This window comes from Hippocampus comes, unplaced genomic scaffold (assembly GCF_001891065.2).
Source record: "Hippocampus comes isolate QL1 unplaced genomic scaffold, H_comes_QL1_v1.1 scaffold118, whole genome shotgun sequence".
Lineage (NCBI taxonomy): Eukaryota > Metazoa > Chordata > Actinopteri > Syngnathiformes > Syngnathidae > Hippocampus > Hippocampus comes.
The window spans coordinates 565,561-584,477 of record NW_017805461.1 but is presented as its reverse complement, the minus strand read 5'-3'; the positions used below and the strand labels follow the sequence as shown (position 1 = coordinate 584,477).

Below are 18,917 nucleotides of genomic sequence, written 5' to 3'. Positions count from 1 at the left end.
TTATTCCTAACATTGATGTATAATTAAACGGGTCGAAAAGGCGATGCTCAATAATTGATTGTGGAGCAAAAATGTCATTGCATCCTTAACCTTATCATGCTACTCCCTAGTATTTTTACTCAATAGTGGGATTAAAGATTTACTACTTTGCTTTTCTTTCTGGCCATCTACCTCTGTTAGTGCTGATTCACTGTGTCACCCGGTGCTCTTCTGGCACTGAGGAGCTCTGCTACATCTGCTACTCCCGACCGTTTGCATTAAGTCTGCAGCAGCAGTTGATTTGAGCTTATGTTGCCAATTTTGATCAAGTTGCAAGTTTTCAGTCAAAAAAAAAAAACAAAAAAAACAAAATCATAGCCTGCTCACCAGATCTAATTAACCCTTGGCAATCGATACAGACTTTGCTATCCTTAAGTGCTTCTACTTGGTTTTAGAGCCCTATACCCCAAGGCTATGGTGTATAGATCTGTGGAACTGATTGGATGCTTCCCTTTAGGCGATGGTTAGCAGGGGCAATGGGGAGATCTTGGTATGGGTGTAGAAGGAGTGGGTGTTTATGGCTGGATAATCTTACCACTTCCTACCCCCACTTCCGCAACCACACCTGTCAAACCAAGGGGAGCACCAAGTTGGCACCCATGATGTGTGTGGAAGAGTGCGTGTGTGTCCGACCCTATTGATTTTCTGTTGTGAGAGCGCTGTAAAATGTTAGCGTGCTCAGCAAATGTCTGTAGAGCCCCATCAAGTGCGAAATGTTACAAAGGGTTTATGGTGACGGCGCACAGCACAACCGATGTCGGCAGCTGTCGGTCTGTTGTGAATGAGTGACGCAAGACTGTGTTCAGATTTTACACGGCTAACACTTTTTGGATCGTGTTTGGGCTTGTAGCCCACCACTGACATGCCTGCACGCAGTCATACTGTGAATCAAGGGCGTGGAGCCGAAGGGGCACACATGTTTGGTTGAACTTTTCAAAGAACTGTTGATCCAGCTTGAATTAGTTGTTGTTGCCACTTATGCTGGAGATGTATTACTTTTGTCAAATTTGGATTTGGTATCTACTGCATGTCCCATTTTACAGTGTTTTGCCATCAAGATAACTGCATGTGCCATATGCGTATCGCAAAGACGTGCGATACATTTATATCCTGTCCAATAAGAGAACTGGTGCCATTATTGCCACTAAATAACATAAATACATAGAGATATGGATAAAATAAAATAGGTTATTCACAATTAATTACATAAGAATGCATTTAGCCTGCATATTTTGACGCATGAAGATGCATTGCTTTCATTCGATGATAAAAATATATAATTTCTTGAGGAATATTAAATATCGCAATACTATCTCTTGTAATACTCCCCGGTTCTCATATCACTTATTGTATGTTTTTCCAATATCGTGCATTCTTACATTTTCCAAAAGGGCTTAAAATTAAAATTCCACAAGCCAAGTGCAACATATGAACATGTTAATGCATATTGTAAGACAGTGAAATTAATTTAATTGGTGCATGGAAGAAAATACAGGCACAGTCTACTTGGGCAGTTTTATCCATGTACAGTATATTCTGACAAGTAATGTGTTATTAATTTAAGAAATAGGATGTTCATCCCGTTTTCATATTTTTGTTAAATCCGTTTGATTGTGTGATTCAGATGTGAGGTATCCGACACACTACATTTTTTTACGACCCTATTTTAAAATGACTTCTGTTGATTTCAAGAGTGAACGGACCGCTCTCTTCCCCAAATCAATCCATGATTCCAATTATAAGATAACCTTTATTTGTCCCACACTGGGGAAATTTGCAGTCTACAGCAGCAAAATTGGGGGGGGGATAAAGTGTTTTATTGCACAAAATAAATGCTTCAGAAAAGAACTGCACACAGTTCAATATAAGTGCAATATAAAATAAAGCATTAGCAATATATTTGTAGAATAAATGTAATAAATTGGCAATAGCATAGAAAACACAGCGTAAGGTGGCTGTGCTATTGACAATGGTTATACGTGTCCCGCACCGCTGGTTGACACTATACCAGGCAAGATGATTCATAGGCAAAACCAAACCCCAGCCCAAATACATATCTGTGTGTGTTTTTGGCATCGAGGTGGGATAGATTGCTGTTGTGGAGATGGCGTTGCAGGGTGGAGAGCAGGAGGGGAAATAGGAAGAGCTAACACGCTAGACAGAGCTCAGATAGACCTGTCAGCTCTGTGACAGCCACACATGCCTCAACCTCTGCTTCAGCACTAGAACTGTGCATGTTCGAGAGGTGAACGGCTTAAATTGTATCTTGATTCACGGCAGAAGTAAGGCACAGTGGGTCCTGAGTTGAGTTTATTTTGGGCAACCTGTGAGGGAGCCAATAAAAGACCTGGCAGGCACATTCTACCGAAGACATTGCAGTCAAGATATAATTAGTTTTTTCAGCACCGAAAAATCGAAGACTCAAATGATGACTGTCTTGTCCAGGGAAACCAAGACCACGAAAGTCTTTGTGCACCAACGAGATTTATTTCAACTACAATTGCTGGAGAAACACAGTTTACATATCTGTCAAGGAGCGTCTCCCCAAGCAGTGGAGTGCGGGCCCTCTTATACCATTTTCTTCTTCTTCTTGGGAGGGGTTAAAACCTGACTTATAGGAAAATTACAACCTTGCATAGCAACAAACTTACAGATAGCAGGATAAAGTTTGACGCACAACCTTGCACAGCAACCAACTTTGCATAGCATGATCATGTGATACAATGATACAAGTTAACAATTATAAGATACAAGATAACGCTGTTAAATGTCAAATTCCCACTACATAACTCACATGAAACATTCAGTATATGAAATGAAATATCAGAGCTTTCAAAAAACGTGAGGCTAGACGCAATCTTAATGAAGGTAACGAACCTGTGCAAATGAGCCTACTGAAGTATAAAATTAACCATCTGGACAAAATTATCAAACATCTTTATTCAGTTACCCTTAATTATGCAAGTATAGTTTTCGACTAGACCCCCTGCATTTCATGTCTTTGACTCAGGTTTTATTATCGACCATCCCATCAATGCAGGTTTCTAAAAGTTTAACTTTGGGGGGGGGGGGCTTGCATTTGCGGAAATATGTAACAGTATGGCGATCTTGATAGCAATTATCATTTGGTCACAGTTTTTTCCCCTTTTTATTTCTTTTTTAACGCTGTGAATTTACAGCTCTGGAAAATAAGAGACCAAAGAAAAACCCCATGAGGCCTTAAGTAGTATTTTGAACATCTCACTATCAATATATCAATTAAATTGCAGTATTTGAATTTGGAATTTGAAAATTATGTTTTCAGTATTGTATAGAATAAAACAAATGTTCATTTGACTCTTACCACACATGGACAGGATAGGTAGAAATGTCAGAGAAACTGATTTTGCAGTAGATGCAGCTTCATCCAGAGCTGTATGCAGTATGCTTGAATGTTTATCAACAGGCTGCAACTTTCTTCAATTGTTCTGCTTGCTATCAACTACTCTAGCTCAGAATGTCATTGTCTTTGAAGAAAGTGAGTTTGCATTAGAGTTGGTGTTTTCTGGGTGAAACATGCTGTGTTTTGGATTCGGGAAAAAAAATATCTGCAGCCTGCAGCAGACTTTTTCCACAGGCTCTGTCAAACCCTGGGGCTTTATAGTGGGACTTCATCGTTTGGGATAATGTTCAGAGTTCAGCTTGCACCAAGCATAGCATTTCGTGTGATGGCCAAAAGGCTTCGCTTTGGTCTCGTTGCTCTTTAGAGTCTACTTTGGTTTCCAATTTGCCCCACATGCCTCCTGGCAAGCACTAAAAAAAGATGTCATGTCAATTTTCACCAGCACACTTCTTTTTGCCACACCTACTGGTGAGTCAGACATGCAGTTGTTTTTTTTCGTGTGGGGGTAGAGGGTGCATTTAAAACAGTATCTTGTACTCATACCACACTTCAAAAAGTGCCACAGGCCTCATATTGGTCTTGACATTTCTTTACAGAGATGTCACATTTTATAGATGCCCTTCTCTGATTATCATTTGACCATTTTACACCTTGTGGCTGGTATTAAAACATCCAAACTGGGGATGTTTGACACCACTTCTTTCAGATTGACAACAGTAGGAACATTCACTCTTTGAGTACTTAGTGATACCGAGTACTGATACCTCTCATACTTTTGATCTATAACATTTCATTTTACACAATGACAAAAAATTGTGAACAAATACATTTCTCTCTGACATAGATGATGATTTTGCTGAGTCAAAGTGCCGCAGTATGATGCTAACTACTGTCAAAGATGATTTACTCAATGTCAGAATATTATTATTATTATTATTTGCCTGAACTATTGGTGGCTGGTAACTTCAGCCTCCGAAAATATCCAATACCTTAACGTATAGACCAGGGGTGTCAAACTCATTTCACATGGTGGGCCACATACGGCCTGGGTAGATGTCAAGTGGGCCGGACCATTAAAATGATACCATACTTTGCTATAAATAACCAAAACAATATGTCTTTCCTTTGTTTTGGTATAAAGAAGCACAAGAACATTAGGAAAATGTTGAAATTAAATGAACATATCTTTTACAAAACATTTCATGAAGCACCTTACATTTCCTTCGACAAATGTGCAATTTACTTTTATCATTCACATATATGCATTGCAACTGATCCCACTGATTGTACAAACTTTAACAAGTAATTGGTTTTGAAAAATATAGTAATGCACTTTAAGATTAAACGAGATTTATAAAAAAAGGAAGTTTTAAACCATTTACACTTGCATGTAAAATCTAAATGTAATCCTTGCCTACACCTTTGAAACTAAGGAGAGTGCTATTAAATGTGTAAATGTGAGAGTGCTATTGATAGCGTCTGCTGTCATGGGTCTGTCTCAGTGACGGACTGAGGCTGCTGTTGTCTTTTTCTCTGATCAAAACAGTGTCCCCTAGCGGATACTCAATGAATTGCACCTTATTAAAAATATTTATTCTGTGTCTTTTATGCATTTTCTTCACTTTTAAATTATCCTGTGGGGCCTGATTGAACGGCCCGCGGACCGTATGTTTGACACCACTGCTTTACATAATCATCTCGCGGGCCGGATTAAAGTCCTTTGCGGGCCGGATCCGGCCCGCGGGCCGTACGTTTGACACCCCTGGTATAGACCAATACCAATGCCTGTTATCAATACTCACCCATACCTAATCTTAACCGTTCTGATAAGCATCACATTTTGCAATTAGTCCACATATGTGACAAGATTTTGTCCATGAATCAGATGCTGCATTCCAGTTAAAAAAAAATAATAAAAAAGACTGAATTGGAAAGTTGGGACTAAAATTGTTATAGTGGAATTTCTGATACGGAGTTTTACACACAGTTGCTGTTATTCAAAATAAGAAGCACTGAAACTCATTGGCTCTAAATTCAAAATCCCCAAAGGGCTGTGTGTGACCGTGATATTACATTGATCTCGGAACCAAAATGTTATAATTGGCTGCAGTACAAATTTTGACTCGTACTGGGATCTGAGTTTGGAATGAAATGATTAAATTACACCCTTTGTTGCATTCAGATTAAACTTGCAAGTGCAAACAAGCTAACAAGTAACTTTTTATCCAATCACAGCTGTCTTGTTGTGGTAAACTATGTTCAGACTAAGGGTGGGCTGTCAAAGCAATTATCGGATCTTTAATTTATGTGGAAGTGATGATGTGTTAAAGAAGTTGAGGCAATAGAATTGATTTGATTCAGTAGCAACTTGTCTGTGGACTGAAAAAGAATGACATCTCAACCATGGCTTGTAATCATGGCACAAGGCCTTCAAAGTGAATTGTTCTGCTCAGTACAACACTAACATAGACACAAGAGTTCAAATCACTCAGAGAAATTCTTACCCCCCCCCCCACAAAGTCAATCAAGTGTTTATGACTAGTTCATTCATGCCATTTGGTCAAATGCCTATCTCAATTTCAGATTTTCTGTGAGAAGTGCAAAAATGTTAGCGTGTGTTAGTATGTGCGTTATTTGTCCCCATTTAGTTTCTACCACTACAGCAAAGTGGACACACTTCAAGTGTATATTGTTTACATAAACCCTGCTTCAAACCATTTTTCTCTCGCTCCTTGATTGCTTTGAAAACAGGCTGGTAATTATGAGCACATTTTAAAGTAAAATCCTATCTGTTTGGTTTCAGAGGCATAAATATGGGCAGCACAACAAGAATCTCATCTCCTGTGTCAGCTCTTCCACCGCAACGTGATATTCTCATGGGAATGCTTTTCTGCTGTGCAAATCGGTCAGATCAGTGTGGGCCGCTTCTTATCTGAACACGAGGTGGAGCGGGGATGAGGGAGGCATGTTTCCCCACAAAGGAATAATACCAGAAGTCTCCTGGGCGGACGATGAAATCTCATCATCATTTTGTGATGAGGTACGGTACTTATTGCTCATACAGTCCAAAATGTTTCCCTACATTTCCTCCTTACTCTATTCCGTTTTGATTGCCTAGATTAGTCACTTATGTGCAAGCCATAGTTGTGCTCCAGCATGTCTCGGGACTCAATTATTAGTTTAGCTTTCATTCATCTGCGGCCATCACAAGGTCTTGGTTTTTGATAGCATCGCCGTTTCATGTCAGCTCAGCAAATCAGTTTTGCTGTTGTGCCGCAGGTGTTAAAGTCGTGATAAAATGGTTCTGTGGGGATTTGGGAAATTGTCTCTTAGCTGGGTTGACTTTTGATTGGATTGGGAAAACCTTGCAGGGCAATGCCACACTTATAAGGACTGCCTATATCTACTTGCTCCTTTCACCCACCTACCCCAGTCACTGGCACATGACTTGCCTTGTCCACCATCTGTATGACTTTCTCCTTTGAGTGATGTTTCTTGTCCACATGGTAAGAACCATTAAAAACCCCGGGCCCCAGTGGACACATTGTGCCGGTCGCTATGCTTGCACTTTGTCCTTCGCCAGCATCATGAGTTGACAGTGGATAAACAATGGGAACAAACAGTCACTCCCACCAGCATCGATCTAACTCCCTCACTGCCGCCTGCTTTTTTTGCCAACAAACACCACGCTGATTCCACCGACACAAAATTTATATGAAAGCCCCCCCTGTGCCCTCGCCCCCCTTTTGTACCACAACTGACAAAAATGATAAATGACCCACCACTTCCTCCTCCTGCACTCAGCTCTCTGTGCGTTGGCTGTCCGAGGCACTGCAAGCCTTTTTCTCCCTTCAGGAAATCGCGACAATGTGTGCTCCATGCCTTGAAAGTGTACATTTTATTCTTTGCAGTAAGGTCAGCAGGCAGGTGGCTGGCAAATTGATTGCTTGTGGCACGCCCTTTAATTTCCACACGTAAATGTGTCATTGGTGTAAATTCAACCATGGAAGACCATCCGTATGCATGACTCCCAACTTTCAGTTGACGAGGACTGTCAATTGTTTTCTAATGGTGCGCAAAATACGGTCCCCCCTCTCCTGTGGTCTTTCTGCACTGCAGTGCCACTCAGAAGATTAAATCAAACCGCACCGCATCCAAAGTGGGGTCAATTATTTCTCCTTCGCCTTCAGTCTGTTCTCTTGTTTTGTAGCTGATTAATTTGTCCTCCGTGTAATCACGCGGATAAAATGGCAGATCATTTTGACATGACAGTTGGCAGTTGGGATCGGTTGCCATCTGTATTTGATAATGACTTGGCTGTTCATTTCTGCTCTTAAGCAGCTCTTGACTGCAATTGCTTCTCCTAATGCCGCCATGCCATACAAATGTCCTCTCTTTTCCAATCGCTTGCTAATGTTTTACTCTTACAGATCTCATCTCTGTATGCCTGCAATTGCAGCACATCATCTCTATAAATAGACTGCGGTTTGCCAGATGATGGGGGGGGGGGCTATGTGTGTGTGATATGTTTTATTAATTGCATAGAGGTGATCAAGGCTATTGATGACTGTGTTTGGCTTCCTCTCGCCGCTCTCCTCCTACACCCAGAGGAGTAATACCGCTGAGAAATGTCTTCATTTCACCTCTCGGCGCCACCATTCGCTAATGACCCCTACCGCGCTAGCTCTACCGCTCCGCAGTGTTCCCATCACCCCTAAAGCTCATCCACTCAGCTTTTCTCACTGTGAGGTAATCCATTTTACACTTGCACTTCCCAGATCCTCCCAACCATATAGCTTCTGCTTGAGCTTGCCGGTCTAAGGTAGCATGAATGATTGTGAGATAAGCGGCTTTGTTTTCATCTTGGCACTGATTATCACCACGCAGTGAAATTCTGAATATGCCATGATAGCAGTGTCTGTATGGTCTTTTTGTTTTGGATGTTTTTTGCATTGATGGAATCTGACAGGATTTAATCCAATATTCAATTAGGATGAGCACCACCTTTTTAGAAAACATTTTCCTGTCTTGCCTAGTTTTTCCATAATCGCTCGTAGAAAATGGTTAAGATGCGTAGCAAAGATATCTATAAAGGCGCAAAGTGGTCTGAAAGTGTATTCAGTTTAGTCAGTTAATTCCTGCTATGGCATAAGATGAATTACTGCAAAATAAGCTGCGGTGTAAATATTTGCAGCTCAACTGAAGCGACTGACTTGTGCATTCAGTTAGTCAAACCGGTGTGGGAAGCTGGAGTGGGACTTTGGCTCAGTGTTCCATGCTGTTTCGCAGCCCTAAGCCTTTAATCACAGCAGTCTCAATGAATGCACAAAATGGACTGCACCTTTCAGATTGATTCGATATTGATGAATGACAGGGCTGTCTGACATAAAAAAGCAAGGGAGTCCTCTGACAGTAACCTTTTAAAAACCAAAAATAAAGTAGGAGCATGTTTGTTGCTGCATATGTGCTTAAAATTGATCCCTTCAATGAAAGAGTATCATGGATGGTCCTGCACCTCGCTGGATGGCCCTCGTCATATCATATGATCGCCTCATTTTACAGTTTCCTCTAATTCTCTGCATGCTAATCCTTTCAAAGCAACTCATGACATTACACACCTGGCATACACACATTTGTTCCCATTTACAATGTCGCGATTAACAGGATTACACATTGCGGTTTACATGATTCCGAATTATTTAACCTTGACCGAAGCGCACTTGCAACTGATGTCATTTTTGTCTATTCACGAAGACTTGCAAACTACACTGAACACAAATATGAACACAACACTTTTGTTGTTACTCACATTTTTTATGAGCAGGATTCACAGAGCTCAACATTTTTCTACATACACAAAAGGCAATCTGTTGATCCACTCCTCTTCAATGGCTGTGCGAAGTTGCTGGATATTGGCAGGAACTGGAACACGCGGTTGTATACGCTAATCCAGAGCCTTCCAAACATGGAGAGAGATTTATCACGAAATCATTCACACAAACATATTTGAGAAATTCACATTTTTCAGATCCAGAAATATATGCGAAATTTACACGCACTGTGCCAGCACTTATTATATGGGTTGGACGATTTTGGTTCTTCAATTCCGGTTGAATGTCTCTGTTCTTTCATTTCATTTCCTGAACATTTGCTTGTTTGTGACCTTAACTATGAGTTACTCAAGGGTCTCTTTTGAACCAGTGTATTCATTTTTTACAAGAGAGCTTAATTTTTGAGATCCTCAAGACAATACAACAATGCAGCAGTTATCAATTTTGAGTCAGCTGCTCGGTGACAGGATGTTAGACAATGCAAAGGGCGACCGCTGCCATCAGAGGGTCTCAGCGGGGCAGATCTGCAGGAAGGGCCTACCACGAGTCCAGAGTTGCCACGTCGACCTGTGCGTGCGCGGTGGTAAATGAAATTCAGCACCGGCATTTTAAAATCGCAACGATTCCGGAAGAACCGGAATGTTAGTCCTGATTCCACTCGATTCCTGCTTCTCGATGCCCAACCATACTTAACATAAATAAATATTGAATTCCGCCTTTGAATTGTTGAATGTGTGTGTCAAAGCAAAACAAGCTTGAGGGAGTCAAATTATGGCCGGATTTTGTTTCTCAACATGTCTTAAATAAACACATAATAGGAGATAAAATGGAGGCTCGTTTTACGTTTTTCTATTTCCAATTTTTAAACAAGAAATAGGAGATGACTCATTCCCGTTCAATGGCGACAACACTGCCTTCCAGCAGATGTGGGAGGGAGGGAGGGAGGGGGGGGGGAGAGACAGAGAGAGACTCTTGAATCAGGGTAACATTGTCTCACTCAAGAATAAATGCGCATGCCCGGTCATCCACTAACCAACATTGAACAATCCACACACAGTTGAATATTTTCAAATCATATCTCATGATAAAGGGCGGCCAGGTGGTCCAGTGTTTAGCGCATTGACCTCACACTACAGAGGTCCTAGGTTCGATCCCGGCCTGTGTGGGTTTTCTCCGGGTACTCCGGTTTCCACCCACATTCCCAAAACATGCATGGCAGGCTGATTGAACACTCTAAATTGTCCCTAGGTGTGAGTGTGAGCGTGGATGGGTGTTCGTCTATGTGTGCCATACGATTGGCTGCCAACCGATTCAGGGTGTCCCCCACCTGGTGCCCGAAGACAGCTGGGATAGGCTCCAGCACCCCCCGGGACCCTTGTGAGGATGAAGCGGTTCAGAAAATGGATGGATGGACATCAACAAATAAATCGCACATGTTTGTCTAACTTGAAAAACGTGAAAATCGCCCGGATGTTTTTGGATCTCAAAAATACATGCAAGTGCATTTATTTGTGGGCCTCAAAAGCACATGAAAATCACAAATATACAGATGTGTATAGTTTTGAGACAATCTCTCCCCATACATATCGCCAGGGCCACCTTCGTCGTATCATCCGCCCTTGGGCTAACCATCAAATATAGGCCCCACTCGGCCCAGGCAAGCCCATTGATACAGGTGGGCCTGCATATCATCCAGCCCTATAAAGTCACGTTGGTAGATACGTGCCAACAATTGCTCAGGATAGCAGAACTAAGTGACCTCGACACTAGCCTGTCCTGTTTACTACCACCACCCAATTCGCCATGCCTCTGAATGCGACGTAACTCCAGCGTTGCCATGGAAAACGGGGCGAGTAAACACACCACGACAGTTCATTTATTTGTCTGTCAGCAGCAGGGCAGTGGATTTGGTCAGGTTTGCATGGTTAGAGCAGGAAGCAAATGGGCAATTTTGATTCATTGGATTTTAGAGGTCAAGAAATCCTTTTGATATTTTGTTAAATACCATTAACCAACTACCCTGACAGTGCATGATGGTATTAATGCACGGACTTTCCTCTCAAGGTCTGGCGTACTCGGCCTTATTCACACATTAACAGAAGTGCAACGGCAGTGTCAGGATGGGTGAGTTGCGGGGTGGGGTGGGAGACTACGTATGCCCGAACCGAGCGTCGTTTCCTCTGAGTTGTCACAGCTGAGGACCAGACCCCATCTCCCTGTTCCTCATCACTTCTCATTAATCTTGCCGTGTACCTCTGGCCTACTTCCTTCCCATGAGAGAGAGGGAGCAGGTTTGAGCGGCCTCCTTGTCCGAGTTGATGCCATTTGTCTCTCCTCTCTGCTATCACTTGCTTCTTTTTGATCCAACATTTCCTTTTGTCACCAATATGTTTTCACATAGTCATTCATAGTCATCTTTTTGAGAACAAAAAATGTTGGCTTGCTGTTGCGTATTATCGCCCATCTGCCTCTTTGTGCGTGACATAAGATGGTGACTGACTTTGGCAGCCTGAAACACTGGTCTCTCTGCACCTTTTGGCTTCTCTTTAGTAGGGCTGCACACGAAAAAAAAACACGTGATATAGATGCTGACTATAGCGATACTGTATTTAACATTTACTAAAAGAAACATTTTTATTCTCAAATGAAAAAAGTCCTTTTTTTCATGCGGTAAGATAAGCAAGTTCAATGTGTTCTCTGCTAATTAATTGTCATTTCCCTTGAGATTAGGTGGCGATGCACATTTCTGTTTTTATCTGACAGCTCAACTTCAGATAAAAGCATATTGTTGTAAAAGAAAATGATTGCATGCCTTTGCGATACGCATACTGCATTGGCCATTATGGCAATATTGATATTTCTTCTGACATACTGTGCGGCCCTACTCTTTAGCTTACGGGTACAGCTGCTAGCAAGCATGACATGTTCATGCTGTCCCGCATTCTTTCTCTACATTGTTGCATCAATTTTCTTGCCAGAGCGAGGGGCATACATTTGTTTGGTATTTTCCTCACCAGAAGTAATCAGATTAAATAAATAGAGGCATTTGAGTTGCATTTGACATTCTTCTGTTCTTTGAGTGCGATCATCCCCGATACGATTTAGCATTTTGCTTCACATGGCTTTACCTTTACCCCACTCTCTCCGGCTAGCTTTGGGCCGTCATGGTCTGAAGGTCAATGTCCCTAGACGAATATCAACACTGTGACATGGGAAAGATGTGTTTGTGTGTTCCAACTCTGTGTATCTTGTGTCTGCTCTAACGGCCCAGCATACCCTCTCCCTGCAATTGTTAGTCATGTATTCCATGTTGCACATGAACACAAAAATAATGAGTTGGGCACCTTGACATATGATCAAAGACTGCCGTGCTAATGCGCATGAGATTTTATGAAGAGATTTCTCAACATGAAGTGCATTGTTGCAAAGTTCCTGTTATCGGAGCTGGATGAAATCCCAGGTTGTTCAATAAATACTGCAAATACAAACACATGATGACACAGCCGCCTGGATTGAGCAGTTCTAACAAATCCTCACACATACAGTGCACAGTGAAAATACTACAGCTGAAATAATGTTCTATTTCTTATTTCCTAGCAAAGAAAACCTATTCGTTTCACTGCATAGGCCCATTTAGGCTCGATGGAATTTTCTTTGCATCAAAACCTACTTTGTTTTTCATGTTGCTTACGCCTTTTTGCTCATAAATATTTTCACTTTGAAAAGGATTCTGGGAACGTATTACCCAGTGATGGGATACATCAAAGAAGTTGTTTTGTCTATCTAAAAAAGAAAAAGAAATCCAGAACTTCTGTTCAGGTATTCACCCGCCTTAAGGCGACACCTTTGTCAAATCAGAATTCTGCTTTGATGTTTTTGTTTTGTTTTTTTGGGGGGGTCAACTGTTGAAGCAACCAATTAGAAGAGGGTATGTGCATTTTGGAGAAGAAAATTATTTGTTATGGATGGATAATCAAAAATGTAACAAACACTATTTGGCTTCATTCGACCGGCAGAAACAAGATCCTGGTATCTGGTAAGAAAGAGTCTTGAGACGTTGGAGAGTCTCTCTGATTGAGACCAATTTCGAATGATTTAAAGTAGTCATGTGTACAGCGCACTGATTTGATCTGCTTTTACTTTCTCTAAAAACTCATTGTGTGGATGTTATTGTGGAGAAACTTGGACCCAACCTGGCGTGGGGAAGTTTGCTGGCACTTACGGAGAGAAGCAGGCCTGATGTTGATCTTCGCTGCAAGGCTTGAGGGAGAAAAGTGCATGTCTGTTGACCTTGATCACTTTAAATGGAAACTGTGCTGGCTCCATTTCCCATACCCAATAGGCTGTGTAAAACGATAGTATCTTTATAGAATTCTGTTATCATCTGTGGGGTGTTTTGCTCCACTCATTCTTGGAAAAATCAATGCATTGATTGTAGCTGATGGGCCACATTTGTGAGTGTTTTGCTGTGGTGTGTGTCTACTGTCATGCTTTTAACGTGAACCATTTTTTAATTAAACTCCCCTCAAACAATAATGGTTTCATCAAATCAATTCTGTGGATTTGCTGGTGACTGTTAATATTGTATTTTTTGTTCAAATGATGACCTTGTGGTTTTTTTTTTCCCCAGTGTGTTTGTGGTTGCCCGTTGTGTTACATTATTAAAGTAATGATGCCCAGTCTCATTTCTCCAACAGACCTCTAAATAGGGAATTATTTTTTCGGTAATGTACAGTTTGAACCGCCCTCCAGTCTTTGTTGCCACTCACACTCTGCATATGAATTATGTGAAGCCTGCACTTTGGTAGGAGTTTGCCTTTGTGTACATGGGATTGGGTGTTCTGCGTAGGGGGAATTGGCACCTCTTTGCTTTTGTGTAGGTGAGCACAAGAGCACTGTGGAATGAACCTTTGGCGTGCAGGCACAGGCAGTGTAAACTTCTCCCACAAACTGTTAAACCCACACAAAAAAGGATGCCAAGTCATTATTTTTATAAAAGGTCAAACTGTGCTGGATGGTTACGTTTTTTTTTTTGGTCTTGTTTTGCAGATATTCTTCTGCCAGGATGACGTCGTTTGTCTCATGAGGTCGTTCTCCAATCAAGAATATTAATCAAAACGTACCCAGGACATGGTTGGGAAGCTGGCATGATGAGCAGGTGATGGAGTCTTCCATCATTTTCACCTGCCACTGACTCCTCCTGTCAGCTTTCCCTCAGAGGCAGAAGTGTGTACCTGCGATCCAAGGCCTTCCACTTCTCTGCCATGGTGACATAAGCAGCCTTGCAATATGAGGGAGAGTCACCGTGAAACCATCTCATTTCTTTCTCCAGTAGCTGCTGCAGCTGCCACTTCAACACTTTCTGTGGTTTCTTCCAAAAAAGACTGATTTTTCGTTCGTGGACAGTCACAGCTCGCCGTTTTCAACCCTCCCGTGGGGGGAGCGGTGTGGCGAGAGACGATGCTGGGATGCGTGACTCGCCTCCGTCGGCTGGTCCGTCTCCTCCCTCTGCAGATGTCCCTCCTCCTCCTGTTTCTCTTCTGCACTGTCAGCGTCTTCATCTCGGCCTACTTCCTTTATGGCGTCAAGCGGGAGCTAGAGCCATCAGCAGTGGGCCTGTCAGGGGCAGAGGGTGCCTCGGCCGACTCGGATGACCTGAGGGTCACGCCGTCTCGGCTTTTACCGCTGCGTAGCGTCTCAGGAGGCCCCGGAGTGGATCCTGCCGGGGCCAGGACAGATCCTGTTGTTCTGGTCTTTGTGGAAAGTCAATATTCTCAACTGGGTCAGGAGATTGTGGCCATTTTGGAGTCTGGCCGGTTCCAGTACCGGACTGAGATATCGCCTGGAAAAGGGGACATGCCAACATTGACGGACAAGGAAAGAGGACGTTTCACACTGGTGATTTATGAGAACATTCTCAAGTATGTTAACCTGGACGCATGGAATCGAGAGCTGCTGGATAAGTACTGTGTGGAATATGGAGTGGGCATCATTGGCTTCTTCAAGGTTAGGACATTAACACCACAGTCTCTCTACCTCCTTCCCCATGCTTCCCCCCAGCTTTAACTCACACCTCCTGCCTTGTCCATCTGGCTGTGCCATTTTAAAGCAGATGGGATTCATGGGGGCTGGAAAAATCTGCTTGGTTCACGATCACTTAGTCCCCTTTTTCATGTTTGGTTTATCACTCTTTATTCGGAAGTCTCTCTCTCTCTCTCTCTCTCTCTCTCTCTCTCTCTCCCTCTCTCTCTCTTTTGTCTTTTTTCCTTCTTTCCCTCTCTCTCTCTCGCTCTCTCTCTCTCTCTCTCTCTCTCTCTCTCTCTCTCTCTCTCTCTCTCTCTCTCGCCATTCTTACTTTGTTCCTAAAATGTAGTTCAAACACTAGCATGCTGCTGCATTGTCTGCGAGTGTCAAAGAGATACCGCATGTTCAGCACATGGTCAACACAACAAAAAGGCCCTTTGCATCGATATGTTGTGGACTAAAACTTTTTTTTTTCCTTTAGTGAGTTGTTCAAAATATTAGCAACCTTGGTCGTTAATTTTGTACATTTTAGAAATCTATTGAAAGAATTTTTTGCATTGCAGAATGGAAAATATTCAACCAGTTTTTTCAGTTCCATGACATATGTTCCTGCTTAGATAATGTGAAAAGTTGTGAAAACTAAAACGGACATGCTGAAGCGTTTCTCACTGGATTTTTATTTTATTGAAACCGTATAGTACAATTACATACACTTTCCTGTCAACAAAATGTCAATGAATATTTAATGTATTCATAATATTTTGACTCAGCAATGAAACTGAGCAAAAGCACCTACTCACTAAAACCCATTCGCTCTGGATATGTATACCTGCGTTAGTAGAGTAGTAGAATAGATGATGGTTCATCAACAAACAATCTTCATCAAACAAACATCTCAATACGCAAAAGCACAAAAGTGGAAGTTTGCAGCCAAGGCAATAGAGATGTGAGCGACCTGGAAAATGGGGAATTTTCGGAGAGGAATGTTTCAATGAATAAGCGCTGAACCCCTCTGTCTTTGAATGTTAAAGGGCACAGCAGGAGGCTTATTCATTTTGTCTGCAGTCTCAGATCGCAGCAGATTGAGCATAGCAGGTAGAAGCTGCCTCATGCAGTCACATTTGAGCAGGCCTGACATCTCTTATTTCACACATGACAGGAGAAATCTGGGAATTATACCCAATACATTTCTGTCCTCATCACTGTGCCGTGTGATGAATTGGTGTGATTTCTCTCTTCTTTTGATCAGGCCAATGAGAACAGTCTTCTGAGTGCACAGCTGAAAGGATTCCCCCTCTTCCTCCACTCCAACTTGGGTCTAAAGGACTGCACGGTCAACCCCAAGTCACCCCTGCTCTTTATCACCCGATCCGGGCAGCCGCTGCCTGGGCCTCTCCCTGGAGACGACTGGACCGTTTTCCAATCCAACCACTCGACGTACGAGCCCGTGTTGCTGGCCAAGACCCAATCGGCTGAGAGCATTCCGTCCATGGGACAGAATGCTGCTCTGCTCCCTTCGGTGGTGCAGGACTTGGGCCTTCATGATGGCATCCAGAGGGTCCTGTTTGGGAATAACTTGGTCTTCTGGCTCCATAAACTGGTGTTTGTGGATGCCGTGGCCTTTCTTACCGGGAAGAGGCTCTCGTTGTCCCTGGAACGCTATATCCTAGTAGATGTGGATGACATCTTTGTGGGAAAAGAGGGCACCCGCATGAAGGTGCCTGATGTAAAGGTGAGTGTACTTGCGTGCGTTTGCACGCATGTCATTCAAAGTAGAACAACTTTATCAAAGAAAAAAAAATCAATTCACTTTTAAAATGTATCACACAGTAGCTGTCAACCATCTGTTTGCTGTAATAAAAAGTTACCTCTTTGTGGCGTACCGTGCCAGTCATATTGACAGCTCCTCTTCTCCATCGACTTTTCCTTTTGAATGCGTTTGTCTCTGTAGGCCGCTCAAAGCTGACAGGCCCTAACGCTCACACAGTCACAGAAGCTCCCCAGCGATGAATATTTCAGGGGCCCGGAGACATAGAAAGAATTTTGAAAAGCTCCCTACCCGCGTCCCCTCGCAGTGGAACAGACCCCTTCACAAGTTGAGGCAGAGGATGTAGAAAAAGTTATGGAGGATGCATCAAGGCTTCCTCGTGGGCGACGCCGCCGCAGCAAACTTTTAGGAATATATCACACCATGACAAGATGGTGAAATGTGTGTGCTGGGAGTCTCAACCAGCGAACAGATCAAATGAAACAAACACCCAAAATCAGAGGAGAGCAAAATATCAGACGGAATGGAGGAGAAGAGTGAGAGAGGCAACAGGGAAACGATGGTGGATGTTTACTGAAAGCAAGCTATAGAATGAAATATGCATGCGGGCCTGTGTGTGTCGTCATCTTTGTGGTGCCTCATTAATGTGCCCGTGCGCCAGCTCACTCCTCGCTCACACTCCTCTCCTCCCACTATGTGTTTAGGCCCTGCTGGAGACGCAGAGGGAGATGCGCACCCACGTTCCCAACTTCACCTTCAATCTGGGCTTCTCAGGGAAATTCTTTCACGCTGGTAAGGCTGCTCGTGTGATGAGCATGAGCAGAACACTGAATAAAATAACACTTTGAGGTTGTGAAATTTGGGGATCATAATATTTTTATTCCTCTTCGTCAACTTTACACCTTGACATTTTTTCTTTTTTTTTTTTAACACCCTCATCTACGGTCCTGCTGCACGAATATTTGAACTCTGCTCTGCTGACTCAATCATTTTTTAAATCACTCACCCAATTTCACCTTCCCTTTCTTTTTCCATTTTTTTCTATTTTTAACACTTCCTCTTCAACTCCCTTCCCGTCCTCCCCACCCGCCTCCTGCCTCCTCCTCCTCCGAATATCCAGGATCAGATGAGGAAGACCTGGGCGATGACCTGCTGCTTTCCTATGTGAAGGAGTTCTGGTGGTTCCCGCACATGTGGAGCCACATGCAACCCCATCTCTTCCACAACCAGTCTGTGCTGGCTGAGCAGATGCTGCTCAACAAAAAGTTTGCCGTGGTGAGCGGAAGTGGGAGGGGCGGGCGCAGAACATGCCATTACAAAGAGGAAGGAGGTCTCCTGAGCATTGTGCCTTGTTTAGTTTTCCTTATCTAATCTGACACAGATGACTTGAATTTATAATCACAAATATCCTAACTCTCATCTTCCATTTCTAAGCGACCGAGGATTAAGTTTTTGCTGTTTAAACACATAGAAAAAAAGTACATGATTATACATTTACACACCTTTAAGAATTTGTGCCACTGGCATAGTATGTGTAACAGTGTGGGGTTTTAGCCCTGGAAAACATATCTAGTACTGTTGGTAAGGGGTGCCGAAAATGCATATGAATGCATGACTGCAAGTCTTTTGGGGGCAGGAAGAAATCCTGCATCGAGAGGTTCTTGGGACTCCAGAGACACAAGCAAGCTTTAAATACCTGCTTGCTCCTCATCAGTGGCTTTTTAACAGCTGCTCTCTTGCATTTGCCTCATGGGAACTTTTCTTAAGACGCCTATGTCTAACCGGTTTGCCCTTTCTGTCAGACACAAATTATTTCACAGTACCATAATTTTCTTGAAATGGGCATTGTTTTTATTCTTTTCACAAGGCATTG

General features: G+C 42.7%; 1 protein-coding gene across 2 annotated transcripts in view; it reads left to right on the top strand.

The window, feature by feature from the left end:
* The window catches only part of ndst1a (N-deacetylase/N-sulfotransferase (heparan glucosaminyl) 1a), a 53,130-nt gene that overhangs the window by 23,575 nt on the left and 10,638 nt on the right, over window positions 1-18,917 (top strand). Inside the window, exons 2-6 of one of the 2 annotated variants that reach the window (XM_019874770.1) lie at window positions 6,225-6,461; window positions 14,302-15,258; window positions 16,526-17,008; window positions 17,749-17,836; window positions 18,165-18,319. In XM_019874770.1, the coding sequence (XP_019730329.1) occupies window positions 14,713-15,258; window positions 16,526-17,008; window positions 17,749-17,836; window positions 18,165-18,319 (1,272 nt within the window). In that variant the 5' untranslated portion in view covers window positions 6,225-6,461; window positions 14,302-14,712. The remainder of the gene's footprint in view (window positions 1-6,224; window positions 6,462-14,301; window positions 15,259-16,525; window positions 17,009-17,748; window positions 17,837-18,164; window positions 18,320-18,917) is intronic. The other variant, XM_019874769.1, reaches the window with a different exon arrangement.